This window comes from Trematomus bernacchii, unplaced genomic scaffold (genome assembly GCF_902827165.1).
Source record: "Trematomus bernacchii unplaced genomic scaffold, fTreBer1.1, whole genome shotgun sequence".
In the NCBI taxonomy this organism is placed as follows: Eukaryota; Metazoa; Chordata; class Actinopteri; order Perciformes; family Nototheniidae; genus Trematomus; species Trematomus bernacchii.
Window position 1 is genome coordinate 2,192,597 of NW_022987771.1, and position 18,813 is coordinate 2,211,409.

At 40.6% G+C, this 18,813-nt stretch overlaps 1 protein-coding gene across 1 annotated transcript in view; it reads right to left on the minus strand.

Moving 5' to 3' along the window:
• Window positions 1-774: 774 nt before the first annotated feature.
• Window positions 775-18,813, minus strand: part of LOC117496937 (phosphatidylethanolamine-binding protein 4) — a 63,817-nt gene continuing 45,778 nt past the window's right edge. Inside the window, 3 exon segments of the mRNA XM_034148791.1 lie at window positions 775-866; window positions 9,971-10,091; window positions 10,704-10,745. Of these exon segments, the coding sequence (XP_034004682.1) occupies window positions 775-866; window positions 9,971-10,091; window positions 10,704-10,745 (255 nt within the window).

The window sequence follows — 18,813 nt, forward strand, 5'->3', positions numbered from 1 at the left end:
TATTCCTCATGGGGGGTACTCTGACCCACCCTCTACAAAGACCCGTGCAAGTCTGAAAAGTATCTCCTCGTCAAAAGGGTTGAAAAGTTTATCCGCACCATCCTCTGCAGACCTACCAGGTAGGCCTGTTATGCAACCGTCCAAAGTTCAAAACGTGTTCATCCTCCCAAAGTTACACTCAAGGACACTTCAATCAAGGAAGTGAAAGCACATCGATGTTTCCAATTGAGGTGAGAGTGGTCAATGGAAATATGATAAACAATTACACAAACAGCAAGTTCCCTTTACCCACACTGCATGCCCCTCCCCCTGTCCTGTCACTATGTTGAGTATTTTGGTTCAAGTTCCACTGCGGCATCCGGCAGTGTTGCGGTCTCGGTTTCACCTCCCACTTCCTTTTTTTGGCCCTGACGTGTTTCCGCGCCTGAATTAGAATAAACTCTTTCCACTAGAGTTGTGATATCAGGTCCGTCTTCCTTTTCTGGTTTACGATGTTTGGAAACTAATAAGAAATCCCCAGTGAGGTCAGAACTATCTCCCAAATCCTTCGCCCCGCACCACGTGACAGAAGATACAGGGCGACATCAAAACATAGCAGCTGCTGTAACACAAAGAGGAAATCTCCCTCTAACTCAGTGATAAGATAACAGGCAAAGAGGGCTGACCTGTTGCAAGCTTTGAAGAACGTACTGTATGCTTATATTCAGAGAAAGTGGGGAAACATCTTATTTTATATCATTGTACTGACAGGTTCTTCATTTAGGCATCCGAGAATCAGTCTTTGTAGTTTTGGGTGAGCAATGGCAGAGTGGCCACAGGCTCTCCCAGGTCAAACCTTGTGATGAAGGCCTGAAGATCCCATTTACCTGTTGAAACATGAACACAGAAAATGTATAAGTATTTACAGATATTCAGAGGGGAAATGGACTTAAAACGTGTGTATTTTCAGTCTGATTGAACAGTGTTTTGTAGATGGATCAAAAAACCTAAGCACTCAAACCTCACAAGTTTATTTGACAACATGTTTTTATCCTACACACATTCAGCGCAGTCTGAGTGTAATCTCTGGTGCATTGCTAGAGTGTTTCTCGTGACCGCTCGGCCCGTGTTTAAGGGATCTGAGGCCTAACTGAGCAGCACATGGCTCTGGGATGTGAGTCACTGACAACAGCACTGCTGAAAATAAAACATGTTGCTGTAATGATGGAGGTGGGAACGCAAGGACGTATTGGCAAGAAGATATGATTCAATCGCCTGGACCGTTTTTTTTCCTCCCTCCCCTTTTAAACAAACACCAGACGGCCATCCGGCTGGTATGACAATATCACTTCTTAGATTTTGACAACCGCTGATTCCCTGCAGCTTCCCCTCCTTTTAAAAAGAAAAAAAGACAAATTCACAATTATCTTTCCAAGGCAAAAAAAACCCTGTGTGCTTAAAACTTGCAAATTTCAACAGATTCTAGAGTGTCTGCGTGCGTCTTCACATGTTGGAGTGTACATACGACAACGCCGCGCTCCGCAATCCAGGGAATGGCTGACATTCTGGTATTTCCGTATGTGGAGTAATTACATTAACAGCTGTTCAAGAATAGCGTAGGCAAGTTAATCTTTTGAAAAGAAGAAGCCAACTATTGAAACCGTCCAAATCTGTAGAGAGAATGGTCTCACAGTCAGGGGTTGAGTCTGACTCTGTAGAAGCGTTGGTGCTTCTCACCTCTCGCTGCAGCTGCTTCACAGGCCTTCTCTGTGGCTGTTTTCGCCATCAGGGAGACACATTTCGTATCCCGCGGCACCTCGGAGGAGGAGATATGGGAGAAGAAATATACTTTGCCGCCGCTGACTTCAAGTGCACTCACCTCACATCAATGCAGAAACAAATCAAACAGATTCATTTACATTTCAGACAAAATGTGTTTTTCAAGGTTGTCTTGTTCAGGGTATTTTCAGAAAATATGATTTTATTTATCTCCTTTCAAATCTTCAAGTGTTACAGCCAGTCTTTTGTAAAAAAAAAGCAAAATATTGTCACCTAATCATGACCTCATTATAAAATATACTATCAGCCTCTTAAAAGACACAGAGATGGGCAACCTGTGTGAAAGACACCATTGAGACACAGTTTTTAACCGTTAAGTTAAATGATCCTACACAACGTCAAGAAAGACGATTTAAGTAGTTTTTTAAAATTATATTTGAGTTTTGCCTTGTTTGACTATTAAAGTAAAGGCCTGACACATCATCTGAAGCCAAACAACTGTGAGGTAAACAAATGAACGTGTTACAACTGTCCCTTTAAGGCGTCTTATGGAAACAAAGAAGGGAAGCCGCGACAATTTAGTTACGCAAGGTTTAAACTTAAAATGACAGCATTATCAAATCATTACTCAACTGTTTTTCGTGCATGCTTCCTGCATGATCCTCACTACATGTTTAGCTTATGAGCCTGACACCAAACCTTGGTGTGTCCGGGTTTGCCATGAGGTCAGGTCAGGGTCTGAGCTCAGCTGGGGGAGATAATGAATAATAACTGGGAGATGAGCAGATGAGTACCTGAATCTCTCCAGGTCCCCTCTGTGAAAGAGGATTGCCTGCAGGAAGGGCTCACATAATCAAGTGAGGGCAATGGAGTCAAGTGACCTGCCTGTATGATAGGGCATGGCCCCAGTGGCCCCTCTGGCCTGTGCTTCAGGGGGAGATAATGTGCCGCCTCTGCAGGGGCCCAAACTCCCCTGCATGTCCAGATCAAGGTCCCTCACCCCTCAGAGGGAGCACCTTTAAGGTAAGCTGAGGGGTGAGGTAACAAACCGAATATAGGGATATAGACCATCAGTCATGTCAGGATTTAATAATAAAACTCTTTTTTCCCAGGGAGAACAGGCTTTGAAGTACTTTTAGGCAACATTTCCCCTAACAGAGAACGTCAAACTGAAGATCATTTTATTATAACGATCAGACGGAGAGTCAAAACCAGGCGCTGCTTGTAAGGCTTTGCACACATAATCCTGTCTAAAGCTGTGCAATCATTGGGCGCAATCCAAAGTGAGGAAAATTCAAAATATCTGGTGCTATCACGCTGGGTGCTACCCTGCGAATGCCTAGACTTACAAGTGACCTTAAAATAGGCTGGTGTGTGTTTGTGGCGCGGAGACGTGTTCCTGCCTCTCCCATCTGCCGGCTCATGGAAAGGACAGATAGTGCGGGACCTGAGGGCGATGTTAAAGTCTTCCTGCCTCTCCTTTTTGTTTCCACCTTGCTGCTCCGTCTGTAGTATGGCAGGAAGATCAGGACTGCTGTGAGGTGACACAGAGCCGCTACATTTAGTGGTGTGGGCGGTGTCCCTGTTAAACCTCTTAGAGTGTCTCGAAAATACTCGAAACCAAGTGATCCTGTTCATCGCAGCAGCAGAGCCATATCAGTCGAAGAGATGAACTCAGCTTCATCACGTAACATTCATAGTTGTAATAGTGTTATACTAATACAGTGTGGGGGTTATAAGGATGTCAGAGAGGTCAGGGGTCGGCCTCCGGAGCAGAGACGTGTTGCTCGGAGATGCTTTAGCGAGACAGATGACTGCTGTGCAGAGACCTGTCTCCAGAAACACTGTTTGGCTGCAGTCTCAGCTCACAGCCTGCTGTCAATATAGCAGCCTACATTGTTAGCAACTGCTGTCACCCAATGTGGACTGCATATTCAATCTGATTGCACGTTTTTCTTCTTCTCAAAAGCACTGCATGGACTGGAAACAGGATACATCCCTGAGCTGCTCGTCAACTATTCAACCCCCAACCCTTAAGATCTGGTGACCAATCGCTGCCTTCTGTTACCTCACCCAATTAAAAACTAAAGGTAATCTTAATTTGTTGGCCTTTGCCATTAGGAGTTGGCTCTTCCGCCTCAATTTATATCTTTATAATCCGCCTAAAGACCCATGTCTTCTCGTTAGTGTCTTAACTAATAGCATGATGTCTTGCATAGCCACAGTATTTTGATTTAATTGTATTAGTTTGTGTTTTATTCTTTTTGTGTGTTTGCAATTTCGTTTTTTGTTTGTGTTTTTATCTCAAAATAAGCTAAGCTTTCATTAACTGACCTATGTTCTCTGACTTCTAAAAATTATTATTGTGTTTTCATTTGATCTCTTTGTAAAACACTTTGTTTATTGTTGTATAATTAAACCAGACTTAATTAAAGGGATGTGTTGCATTGTATTTGTTGACTTGTAACATTATAGATAAAAGGTGTGGAAAAGGTTAAATGTATGTTGGACACGAGCCCATATGTAGGTGCTGTCTTCCTTGATCTCAGGAAGGCTTTTGACACAGTTGACCACGTGCTCCTTACAAAGCTGACTCATTTCAATTTTTCGGCAGATTCAATACAGTGGGTTGAATCTTACTTATCGAACAGAAACCAGTGTGTTTTGGTCAACGGTGCAAAATCCCCCTTCCTTGTCAACCCTGTCGGGGTTCCACAAGGTTCCATTCTTGGACCATTACTGTTTTCTCTGTACATTAATGACTTGCCGAATGTATGTCCTGAGTTGAATGTGCAAATGTATGCCGATGATGCGGTCATCTTTATACACGGGAAAAACACTGAAATAATCACATCATGTCTCTCAAATGCTTTGGACAAGGTTCAACACTGGCTGAACAACATTTGCTTACAGTTAAACGTAAAAAAACAGTATGCATGATGTTCAGTAAACGACCAGTCAAAATCGAAGGATCCAACGTGTTTTTAAACGGAGCAGAATTATAACTAGTCCCCCACTTCAAGTATCTTGGAGTCATATTGGACTCGAACTTGACTTTTAAGAAACACATTAAGAAAGTATCCAATACTATTAAATTCAACTTGCAACATTTTAAACAAATTAGACCTTTCTTAACTGTCAATGCTGCAAAGTCATACCTCCACTGTATGATTCTATCCCACATTGAATACTGTTTTACAAACTGGTGGTTTGCTTGTGCCACAAACCTGAAACCTATAGAACAGCTGTACAAGAGAGCTATCAAGGTGTTTGACAGAAAGCCAAATTCATACCACCACTGTACCATCCTTGAGAAACACCATTTCTTGAGTTTTGACAATTTTGACAAGTCTTTTAAAAGTATGTGCTTTATTTATAAATGTTTACATGGACTGCCCCCCCCCCCCCCCCCCCCCTTAGGGGAATTCATCCACAAAAAACACACTGGACGCTGCACTAGGTCAGAAACCAGAGGAGACTGTGAAGTCCACCACAGACGGACCACTTTCTGTCAAAAGGTTCTTTCCATTAAAGGCAGCTCATTGTGGAATAGCCTCCCAACTGAGTTACGGGATTGTACCACTCTCAATAGCTTTAAAGGTCAACTCTAAGAATGGTTGAGAAACACACAGACGTGCAATCACCGCTAAATGCACTTTAACACAGGGGCATCTCCTCTTGCACTTTATGTAGCCCTTTTATCTTCTCCTGCACTTTATATGTCGTTGCTGCTATATTGTATTACCATGTCATAAATACTTGTGTATGCTGCTCTTGCTCTCTTGCACTTTTTGCATATCATGTATTTTTATGTTTTTGCTATGTTTGTAAAATGTAATTTTCTTAAATGTTTTATGTGAGGGATGGAAATGAGCTCAAAGCAAAATCTGGCATATTTACGCTTGACACATTTTATTGTTTTAAGTGTTCATTGATGTGCATTGTCCCTGCCAAATAAACGATAAAAAAATTACAGATTTCATTTCATTTCAAACCTTTATTTAACCAGATTGTCCCTTGAGATCATAGATCTCTTTTTCAAGGGAGACCTGCAGCAATTAGGTTCCACATGAAACATAAAACAACATAAAACAATAGAGGATATCATACAACATATTTACAAGCTACATTTACATACTTATCAACATTTACAAATACCCATAGTTTCAATGAGCATTTCACTTAGCCTAGCTTTAAAAACATTCAGAGGAATACAATTGCTCAGTTTTTAGCTGTAGATTGTTCCAAGCAAGTGGAGCTGCGCACATAAAAGCTGTCTTACCTAAGACAGTCCTTGCTCTTGGCACATCTAACAAGACTACATCATGCGATCTCAGACAATAGCTGCTTGCAACTCTCTGTGTTATCAGAGAACAGATGTAATACGGGAGTTTACCCCAACATAGCTTTATAAATAAACGTGTACCAATGACTGAGCCTTCGTACAGTAAGTGATGACAGACTTGCCTTGGCATACAGGGTACAGTGATGAGTAAGTGCTTTACAATTAGTGACGAATCTCAGTGCGCTGTGATAGGCGGCATCTAACTTGTTCAGGCAATGGGCAGGTGCATTCATATAGACCAGATCACCACAGGTAAAAAGGTCAGAGAGCCTTTTCCTGGCTTCAAAAGAGAAACAGGACTTGTTTCTGAAAAAGAGACCGAGCTTAACCCTCAGCTTTTTAAGCAGGTTATTGACCTGAAGTTTAAAAGTGAGACAATCATCAAGCCAGATACCAAGGTATTTGTAACAGGCAACCACTTCAAGTATTATTCCTTGCGCAGTTACAATATCCAAAGCAGTCTCTGGTGTCTTTTTAGCTTTTGAAAAGAGCATTACCTTGGTTTTATCAACATTTAAAAGAAGCTTAAGTTCAGAGAGCTGAGTCTGAATAATGTTAAAAACAGCCTGTAATTTAACAACTGCCTCCTTAATGGAGGGACCTGCACAGTACATCACGGTATCATCCGCATACAAATGTGAAGTAGCTTCATCCACATTGGTGATGATGAATCATTTTTCTATAAAACTTCCCCAATTTTTCCAACAGTCCAAGGTTACGTCATTGATTTCCATATTTTATCTATCTGACATTTCAAAACTGAAAGTTGTGTTACCCTTCACGTATGTCAAGAAAAGCAACAAATGGAAGATAACAAACAAAAAAATAAAAATAATGTAAAGATGTACTCGGTTATTCTCTTGCCGAGTGATTGTCTCAGCTCTGCTTTGAGTTTTCATTTCAGCAGTAATTACCAATACTTTGAATATGGATGAGGTTAGTTAGAGGGAAACATCGAAAAACTTTTACCTCAAACCTGACAAGCATCTGTTCAAAAAAACGAATAAATAACCTAAAAGCAGCCAAAATTCAAAACGTCAAAGTGTTCCTTTAAGGCAGCCGACTCCTGGCTGAAACTCAGGCCTGCTGTAGCAACCAAATCCTGGCTCTCTTGACTCCACGCAGCTCTGATTAATGGTAGAGGCTGTGGGTGGGTGGTAGACATGGATCTGCCCATTACCACACTGCAACATTGCAAATGGCTTCAATTACTGTGGAGTGTGCTGAGCTGGCAGTAGGGGCTCTAGGAGGCAAGATGAGCAACGTGCAGCATCCAGCAGCTAACCCCACTGTGATCCATTCATTCACACAGCATCCTCATCACCGCGTACATCCTCTGTAATTCACTTCAGCACAATAAAAGGTAGAAAAAGACAATAACTGTTCCCTTTTTTATTTTTAGCCGATAATTCTGGTGCTGTTCTTCTTTTGTTTCTAATCAATCTACAATAGAGGAGATATGTCATGAGTGAGGGGGCTGGATGTGTGAATGTAGGCTGAAACAACACTACATGGCCTCTCCCAAGGCCTCAGTTTCCCTACCAGGGAAAACGCTAACACTGTTTCCCTTGACAAACTGACTCGGCAGCACCAAACAGTAGCAGGACAAACTGAGGGGCTTGCCAAGTGGCTGACAAGTATCACAAGGGCCTGTGTGCCCACGCCTGCCCCCCACCCTGGCACCGGGGCAGCAGCGAGTCAGGGACAGCCTTCCTGAGCCAGAGCGAAGGGGATTCCCTACGATCACGCCCCTGTGTCCGGTGCCAAGAGAGCAGCCCCCCTGTAGCTCCTCTTGTAACGAACCAGCTGTCTCCATCAGTTCACTGACCCACATTCATAACCTTATCACAGGAGGCAACACCAGACTCCCACAACAGCCCTGCTCCACCTCTCATTGTTCACCTCCTTTACAACTTAAGTGATGGGCCGAGATGAAAGAAAAAACAACGACAAATTTGCGATCCAATTGAGTCAATGACTGCACTACTGGAAGTGGAAACCGATCATTAGGAGTCTCCCACCCACGACTAAATGCTCTCCCTTCGCAAATCACATCAATTAATGTCATGGGCTATGAAAAATGCTCTCTGTGTCATACCACATGGAGGGAGGACAGACGCTAATAAGTGAACATACTTAACGGAGGAGGTGGGGAGACATGGGATTCCCTCCGTTCCTCTTGTCAGTGCGGGAATATCGCGCTCATGATCAAGTGGAGGCCATAAATAATACAGCAGGTACATTGGATTCAACCAAACCAATAATAACTGTAAAATTAATTATTTTACTATCTATAAACCCTTACTACATGGAGGTTTTCATTCTTAATATGTCACAAGGAGTCTATTACGCTCTTCACAAGGGCTGTTATCCTCTTCACAATTGACCCATCAATCGAGACATTTGATTATCCAAGAGTGAATTTCTTAATTTCATTTCCCGTTGAATAGAAGAACAGTGTGCAGGAGAGAGGAAGTGAAACAGCGGGAGTTAAACTCATCCAGTGAATTAAGGATGGGTGGATCCACTCAGTTCAATCACTTCATAATGTGGGGGCAATGTGTGAGCCGGTAGCTGAAAATGCTCCAGTTTGTTTTGTTCAAAAAATATATTCAAATATTCTAAATAGCTGACTATTATTCATGCCTCAGCTTAACTAGTTCTGACACTGTGAATACCCTGACAATACCTTCCCAGATGTGAGTTCTGATACCCAAAAAAATACTCCGAAATACATCTATTCCTTTTCCAGAGATTTCAACATCAAACAGACATCAGCCTAATATGCCCCGATTGTTTGCTGACATAGCTGTCAAAACTTCAAACGGCGGAGACTGGCAGCATCGCTCATTCACGGACGTGGCGCTTGAAGTCTCACACCGCCCTGATCTCCCCTCAAATCACCGGCTGTGACCCGGAGTACAACAGACAGACGGGCACGCCTCCTGTGAGGTAACGTACTGTACATCCAAGAGCGGTCGCCCACCTCCCAGAGACTTTTCACCAGGGGAGGAAAAGTCGGAAAAACTAAACAAAAGAAAAACTCTGCTTTCTGCAAGACAAACACTGCTGTCTTTTGAGAGACAAACTTCGAGAATTATCTGGTGAAAACAGTAATGACAGTTTATTTAGACTGCTTCTGGTTGATAAGGATTTCAGGCGAACTAGACGAAGGTCAGGCAGACTCGTGCAGGTGTGCGTGGGAGCCAGCCAACAACACTCGCCTTGACCCCGCAGGCATTGAAGCTGCAGCAGACTTACGCGCTAACCTCATTAACATATCCCTTGTTAAGTTGAAGCACAAATTATCTTTCTAAGGCAACTCTGAATGCTTCGATTAAATGCTCATAATTGTTTGTGAATTATGCTTAATGACGTGTCCTGAGAAAACACAAGCGCAGACCACAAGCTTAAAGGTGGTTAGATGGTGGAGCATCTTGGGACATTATATAATAAATCAAATCACTAATAATAGAAGCTTCGGTCTAGGACACATTTGTTGATGCCTTACATGGAAACATTTCAACCTAAAGGATGGGTTTAGCCCACTCAAACAAATGAGGCAATACCAATTAAATATTGTAAAATGACACAACTTCCTCCTCAGGAAATAGAATAATCGACTCGCTCGTGATAACAAATATATGTGCAGTAGCCGATATAGGGTCCTGAAACAGAAAACCCATAACCACAAAAACTTGCAATGTGGTTAATTAGAGCTTAAATGTTTTGAGTTTGAATGCCTTGGTGCAATCTTTCTATTGCTGATTCAACAACTACAGTAAATGTTGTGTTGATCAGTGTTGGTATATGATAGATGATACTGCAGTGCTGTGAAGAGACGAAGCTGAGGAGCGGAGTCGTTACCGCGGGATGACTTCTCCCCCTCGCTGAGTGACACCGGTGCGTCTGGAAGCTGCTCAAACAACAGGAACTGGTAGCGGTGATAGCCAGATTTCTGAGGCGGGGTCGGAGGATGAGAGTCTGCGTGGAAAAACAAAGACTTAAAATCAGGAGAGCTGAGATTAGAAAACAATATACTGTATGCATGTGATTATCCCAATGATGCAACTCAAATCTATCAGTGGGATAACCGAGTGATGAAATTATTTACATTCATTCATCCTCTTAGTGCATTTGGCTTATTTTCTACATACAAATAAAACAATGGTAGCTGTGGTTCTGTCAAACTGTGACCATTAATTCCTAGTGTTCTTCAGTCACTGTGGCTTGTGGGTATTAAGTGGGCTTCAGTTTTTCATTTGGATAAAATAAACACCAACGCTTGAATACAGTAACAACAGCAAACTTCACTGTTTTAGGGTTCACGTCTGACTCTCTACTCTACTGTTGTTAATCCCTTTTCACTCACTCATACATGTAAATGTGGTAGAATTATACATTGGGTCATTAAGGGGTGAATAAAGGTAACTTAAACAGGATAACAAATACATAGAATTTAAGTTAAATTGCTGAAAAAGGCAATGAAATGGAAACAAATGACACCAAATTTAAATTGACTTACCAAGCCAAACCAAAAAACAGCTTACACAACATCAATGCGTATGAGTCACATCATTCAAATACAATAAATCAAGATATAATGAAGGGTCTGTGTCTGTCCTTCCCTGAGTGCACTGCCCTGTACATCTGACACACAGTTTGTCAGTCAAGGTATTTTTAAGAAATGTATGAAGGATAGGTCATTTCACCAACAGTTGAAATAAAAATACAGTGGGTCGTTACATTGCTTTCTACAGCACAATAAAATGCCCCTTTTTAGTTTTGTGCTACCACAGACAAATATTGTGCACCCAGCTCAGTGGTCAGTCCTTCAATAAGCACCCACTACCAACTACCAACTACAGAATGTGTACTTTTGTACAGTGATTTTTTTTGCAAGCATATATCCAAAAAACATTGAGACTTTGGTGATGATTCGAAAAAGACAATCATGTCTCGCTAGTAATCTAAAAATATAAAAAGACAGTTCCCATGCAAATTAAACAACTGAGTGGATTTCCAAGTAGCAATTTCCCATATTATTAATTGTATATTAACTTCCTGTTGCCTAGAAACAGCCACATGTCACTCGACGTGAAGCGCAGATATTTTCATCAGGATTTTCTTCTGTATATTTGTCAGGTTAAACTCCCTCATCTCCAGAAAAAGCACACAGTCAGGCACCTCGCGCTGCAAATTGCTCACAGGGATGTTTGTTTAATAGACTGCGAACCGGCTGCATCCTTGAGTAGGAGGAAAGGGACTAAATATGTTGTCTGTGAAACGGCCCAAAACCCACTTGAGGTAAGCGTGGAAGTCCCCATCACAGGCATCAAATAACTGCTCTCAGCACCTATTTCTGTCCTCCTTTCCGCACACACAGGCTCCCCCCACAGGGGGACGGAGGTACTGTGTTGCTAGACAGCATGCAGGGACAAAAGACATGCAGGACAATATTAAGTTGCATTTCTTTTTAGAGATGTAGACCTAAACAACTAAAAACACACAATGGTATTTTGTAGAGTTGAGCTTTTATCACTGGGACCAGCTGAAACATCTTTTGCACTTAAAAATGTTTTTTTTTTTTTTTTTTTTTTTTAAAAGGGAATGACATTTTTTATTTGTTAGAGAAAATGTGATCTACTGTAAGTATTTCAATACTACTCTGCGTTTAGTTTAAATTATTGACAGTAAGATTTACAGCTTGTTTGCTTCCTAGTAATATGAGGAGCACAAGGAGTCCACAAAATGCAGTTTGGAGTCGGTACAAAGTGCCAATTAAAATGTTACAACCCAATTTCCAAAAGTACATAGTGTGTCTGTAAATCTGCACCAGAATGAGTGAGATGCACTTTGTAATGCATTATAATTTTAGCATTTATATTTGACTGTTTTATAAAAAAGAAGTAGCAGCAGCAAAGCATGTGTCTTCTGTTGTGCATCATCTCATCTGTAATCCTGCTGTTTAGGAGGTGAAGCATTGAGTCTTAGAGAGCAGAGCACCAGTGTTTACACAGACTGGTAACATTCAGAAGATTAGCTTCGACTGTGAGCATCTTCATCCACTGATCAGTGAGAAAAAAAGCTTTATTTAGAAATAGCGAGAGTCCTGCAGCCTGCAGGATCCAAAACCCATTGCCATAGCAACAGGTAGTCAACATTTGAGCGTGCAACATTTTCCCACATCTTAATGCTCGGCTCTCGCTCGCTCTGCACGGCACCCTCTGCCCTTTTTATTTCATTATGATACATAGAATAAAAACAACAGCAAATGAATGCAGAATTGAAATTCAGCCAAACAATAAAAGTCAATCATGTGCAGAGCTCGCGGAGAATCACGCCTTTGAAAATAATAATCAGTTCGATGGTGATGGGGGTTTTATGTGCTCTGTCACAAGATGTGGAAAGTAGTTGATTACAAATACTTTGTTACTGTACTTACGTACATGTTTCTGGTATCAGTACTTTACTACACTACTTATTTTTCTCACAACTTTTTACTTTGACTTCTTACATTTTTAACACAAATACCTGTACTTTCTACTTCTTACATTTTCCAAACAGGCTGGTTCCTTTAGTTTGAATGTGTGTTTGGTGGCGTGATCATTATTATTTAGAGTCATTGCGTGCCTATTGATTTGAACACGATCCGTGTATCCATCATTTCCTGGTCTTCTCTAAAGAAGAGGGACCAATGAGAACGTTGTCATGTTGCCGTTGTTCAGCATGGAAACATTCATTAGCTAACAATGACATTATTGTTCTATTAATATAAAGGGAGGTCAGGTACTCTTTAAAACAGCTGGTAGTTATGGGTACTTTTTACTGAAGTACATTTCAAAACCCATACTTCTTTACTTTTACTTGAGTAAAGAAGTATTTTTAAACACGATCTGTACTTCTACTTGAGTAAAAGATGTGTGTACTTTTGCCATCGCTGCCCGTCACAGGAGCTGACGGGGCGTGTCGAGGTCGCCGACTCCTGATGTTCACCGGGGACTCACACTAATCTACAGGACATTTTCACATGGTGGGCGGCTCCCCCCTCAGGGACCCTGCTGTGGGGGCGGGACACAAGTTCTGACCACTAAGTGATTGACAGCCGCTTGCTGTGTTAATTGTGTTTTGTGTATTAGGAACGGTTCAGCTAAAAGCATGGTCTTCCATACATATATGAAACAACTGCATCTCTATAAAAAGAAATATAATTGCAAAGTTGAAATATTCAGTTGCATGGATACATTTGTTGACAAAAACAAACAGCTTATATAATAAATGAGATTTGAGATGACTGCAATGGTGCATTATTTGAACAGCTGGATTCATCATAGTTTGATCTATTGCTTCTTGACCCTGTTGAATGGTTTTCTTGGTAACCCCACCCTTGCAAAATCTGGAAATGATGATGAAATAGATTAGGGATATAATACAATTACAAGGATCACACAATGTACCCGCCAAGGAGCTGCCTAACAAGCACTCACATGGGTTTCTCATCTAAAATGCATTTCTCTCGGCATGGATGGTAGATGTCATGACATGACTGCTTGCATCCCTGAAAGTTTGTTATGTAGTGAATCCATCACAGCTTTGTTAGTGGAAATCACAAGCCACAAAGCTTATTGATGAAGGTAATCTAAGATCAATGATATCCTCAGATAGGTAGATACTCTGAGCTCAGGGTTAGAAAAGTCAAAAGCGCTGAGACTCCCCAATAAAAACAGCACAGTATTCACCTTTAGCAGAGATAACTATCTTAATAATAGGTACATGATGTATGTCATGAAACAAAGTATAGAACAAATGTATACATATATAGTTAAATGACTACATGTATTAAAGGGTTTGGTGAAAATGTGATGCAAGTAAGATGATTAAACGTTAGTTCTTATTAAGTGTATTCTGAAGTATATAATGGGATATATATGGGAGGCGTGTGGCGCAGTGGCCTAGTGCGTTGGTGTTTGGATCAAGGGAGCACAGGTTCAAACCCCACTGCAGTCAGCATGTCGTTGTGTTCCTGGACAACCCACTTCACCTCAAATTGCTCCTGTGGGGATTGCCCACAGTATTGAGTATGTAAGTCACTTTGGATAAAAGCGTCTAACAAGTAACATGTAATGTAATACCAGTGTCCAAACAATAAGGATCAATATTATAAAATTCCACAAAAAATGGTGTAACTCTCTTGCAGTACATACTGACCAACTGCGAACGGTTTTATTTTTGGATTATCTGTGCTGGCCTCAAGCTGAGGATCAAACTTACATTACATAAGGCAGATGATAGAGGGAAAAGTAGCTTAGACTATCCTAAATGTTACAGTATTGTTTCCTTATAATACAATTGCAAAGCATAGCATATAGACACTAAGTCTAAATCCACTATTCTCTGTAAGCAATGTGTTTCATCTGAAGCACTCAAATGTAAAAAGCAGCAAATATAAAAATATGTATATTTACCACGGCTGCTCTATAGCGTACTCCCGGCTGCTGTCTTAGTGTTTCATCTGTTGGAAAATGTGCAAGTTGTCATTTCAACAGCTGAAAGTTGTAAACTAAGAGCCGCTTCATTATCTATGCAGTTACCAAGGAACCCACTATCAGTGTTTCTAAATATCTCTCATTCCGAAGCAAGATTTTTAATTCATATGTTCATCAGTATGAAATTCAACATGTTGTCTAGTTTCAATCATTAACAGAGATTCATCTATACAATACGGTCTCATTTTATGGTCAGATTGTATATTTTGGAAAGTTCTGCACTCATTTTTATTATTTATGATAATTTATTTGTATTGATTTGGGTTTTTTACCAAGAGAGGAATGCTGTTTTCTTTCAATTCTGTTTTATTTAACTGTGAATTAAGCAAAAGGAGAATAACACAAATGACCTTCATTGAGTTCATGTGAGAGTTATTCAGTCAAACAAAATGTGACTATGTTTTGCATCCTTTACGAGGGGAATACCCATTCTTGTGGCTGTGGTAGTGAATCATGCTCCGAGCAGTGTGGGAGAGGCAGAAACTGACGGAGATAGAAACACTGAGGGCATCAAAATGGCTCTGTATTATTTTACATTCTTAACAGGAAAGAAGAACGTAGTCGGAAGGATTGAGTCGTGTCATTTGTATGAAAAATGAACTCGACTGGGAGACATATTATGGCACTTGAATAGGAGGAAGGTTCAACTCTATATAAGTCCTTGTTTCAGCTGTTAAATCACACACAAATATCTGATAAAAGACACAATCCAGACTGAACCATTGGCTTCGTATTGGCTGTACTGTGTTGACACTGCTGGAAACTTTCCAAACCTCTTTGTGGCAGCAGAGGGTGCAGAGAGTAGGGACGCCACCTTTCAAATAGAGGGTCTGAGTTCAAGACTCTGCAACAGGAAGCTTGTGGTCTGGGAATGAATCAATGAATGGTCCACGAAAAGACAAAGTCTCCACAAGCTGCTGACCCTGATCTCTGATCTGCCTGAGGAGGGCAATCATGGCGAACCACAGTGTGCATCTGAAATCTAAAAATAAGCGTACCATGAATTGGTGACATTTATCACCCATTGCTAAATGGTAGATTTATTCATTTTTCTCTGTTCTGTTCAAATGTAGAAGCAATCTAGCGCTTTAGAAATAAGATGTAACTAATGTGAGTCCAGCTGCGAACACATTATCCTCCCTGTTGTTAATCGTGGCCCAGCTTGCCTTCATGTTTTACTGACTTTGTTTCACACTGTGACTCAGACAAAAGCAGAAAGGAACCCGCACAACCTACACGTTAAGAGTGATGAATAATTCGAAAAAAATCTCTAAAAAGCAATGCAGCAGAGCTTTTTTCTGTGGGTCACGTAAAAGCCTGACACTCCAACCACTGATATTCAGCCCAAACAACTCGTGCTCTCTGTGCCAAGTGAAGCACAACCAAGGATGATCCGAAACTACTAATGTATCAGCATCAACTTTACATCGGAGTTATCATGAAATTCTTGGAAATGATTATTCACGAGACACGGATTAACCTCCCTCGGGTCTTAAAGCAGTGGTGGATGAAGTACTCAGATTTCTTACTTAAGTAAAGGTAGCAATACTAAATTGTTAAAGTACTCAGTTACAAGTAAAAGTCCTGCATTCAAAATCTTACTTACGTTTAAGTACAAAAGTATCAACATCAAATTACTATTTTATCTGTTTTATTTGTTCTCTGTCCTATATATATATTCATGTTGCACTGTTGGAGGAGTCTGTGACCTAAGTTTTTCATTGCCATATCTACACTGTAGCTAATGTGCAAATGACAATAAAGCCCTGAATCTTGAATCTTATACTTAAAGTACCAAAAGTAAAAGTACTTGTCATGCTTATGGCCCATTTCAGAATCATATATATTAAATAACTGGATTATAATCAGTGGTGAAAGAAGTTAATAATATTGTTACATCAATTAGCATTTTACTGTTGCAGACAAACAAACGTTTGATGTTCAGAACTTTTTGCATTATCTTAAATGGTTAGTCCACTAATTTACTCTGAAGAGATGCATTATGATATATATTAAGTTTATCACATGTTCTTTAATGCAAAAATATTCATCTGAAAAGTCACTAAAGCTTGATAAATAATACATGAATGAAAACATTTAGTGGAGTAAATAACCTACATTTCCTTTAAAAGTAGTGGAGTCAAAAGTAATTAGCATTACATTGAAATACTTGAGTACTGTGTTACTTTCCAGCACTGCTTAAAAGTGGCAATGTATCAGGGTGAACTGGCCCAATTGAGCTCAATACTGTACACACACTGTTAACTTCTCCAGGCTTTGAAGATGAGCTGTGAGTTTGTATAATGCGTCAACATAACTTCCGCTGGGAATCCTCTGACAGGAGGTAGGAGTCCACGAGGAGGTGGTGAGTAGGTACCGGGGTGCGGTTTCACCAGGAATACCCGCTCGCCCAACAACCCTTCTCCTTCTCTGTGTGGGTGAGTGCTTCCCTTTGTCAGTTACTCATGCACCTCCTTGTATATACACACCACTTCCCTCCTCCTCCTCTTCTTGCACACCCTGTAAACCCACACCTACGACGATCAGCAGCCCACGTCCTTCTAATGCAGTTCTGAGAGCATCATTCTCCCTTTTACTTGCAGTCAGGCTAACAGACGGGGAGAGAGAGCATGACAGATGGTGTTCACAGCTCTATTTCTGAGGCTGGACTTGTACCGCCACAGCCACCCTTCCCCTCCCCCCCTTCGTCTATTCCACTCAAGCCAAGTGCTTATGACTGCCTCCTCATCTTCGCCTCGGTAATCAGCCCATTCATTTGCAGGGTTATTGTGAATTAAAAGTCTGTGTCTCACAAGGAACATCGCCGTTTACAGGTTAAACAGTTTCTTTTTTATACCAGAGAGAATCACATCACGGCTCAACTAGCAGACTTGGTTATTTTGAGGAAGAGAAAGACAATGAATTCATGCTTTTAAAAATGTAATTTCTTCTAGGATTGCAGTGTAGTCTGCGTTTTGTGAATTTAAAATCACTATGTCAAAATACTCTCTTGTCTTATTAGTGAAAATAGACCTGTAAAATGACCTGCGTTTATATTTTCTGACATAGTATGCAAGATGTTACTGTGAAAAGAGTTAGTTACTCATATAACAAATGAGAGTAATTAGATACTCATGATTTCATTGTTTTGTCCTCTCATATCAATAACCGCCACCCACTGTCTTACCAGGATATCCTGTTCCTGTTCATATCCAGGCTTTTCTCAGTGTAGAGTGATAGAGAAGTTAAACTTGTATGCCGTCACAGGTGTACAATTTCAACCGGTGCCCACATTTTGAGGTTCATCTTAAGTACACATCAAAAAGTTATTCCTTTAAATGCATTGATGTTGTCCAGTACACTTTTCCTTGGTGTTGCCTATGTGTGCAAGAAGCAACTGGTGCAGTGTTAACTGATGTTAAATGCAGTTTTGTTATAAGTGGAGTTGTTCTCCAGTGTCAGAAACTCACTGCCTACACTATAGAGCGGTGCAGTTCTAAATCCAGGCTGAAAACTTTTCTTTTTGCCGCTGCTTTTAATTGATATATTCATATCTTAAACTGCACTGTAACTTTTATTGTCTTTGCTTTTTAATGCCATTTTCTTAATGTCTTTCATTTTTGTAAAGCACTATGAATTGCCTTGTGTTGAGTCCCCCCAAAGGTAGTCATTATTGGGGTTAAATTCCCCTCGTAGGTGGTTAAAGTCCCCTACATGTGCCGTTTTGTTTTCAAGACCCTGGTTCTCGGAGGACACCAAAAAGGTCCTAGAAAAGACAACTTAAACTTAACTAATGTGCATTTAAAGAAAAGAGGAATAGTTTTGGCGAAAACTAAAAAGGTACCATGGGGTACAGGAATTAGTTTTGGTTTCAAGACCCTGGTTCACGGAGGATACCAAAAAGTCCTAGAAAGACAAGGTAAACTTAACTTTGTGTAAAAAAGAGGAATAGTTTCGGCGAAAACTAAAAAGGTACCATGGGGTCAGATTATAATTTTCCAAAGGGGGGTTCGTTCAGATGTGTGTATCTCACACTGCACTGTAACTGTGATTCATGTATCTTTGCTTTTAAATTAGTGTTTTTAAATGCCATTTTATATCATTGCTTTTAAATGAGTGTTTTTAGATATCATTTCATAATATGTTTCTTAAATGCTATTAATG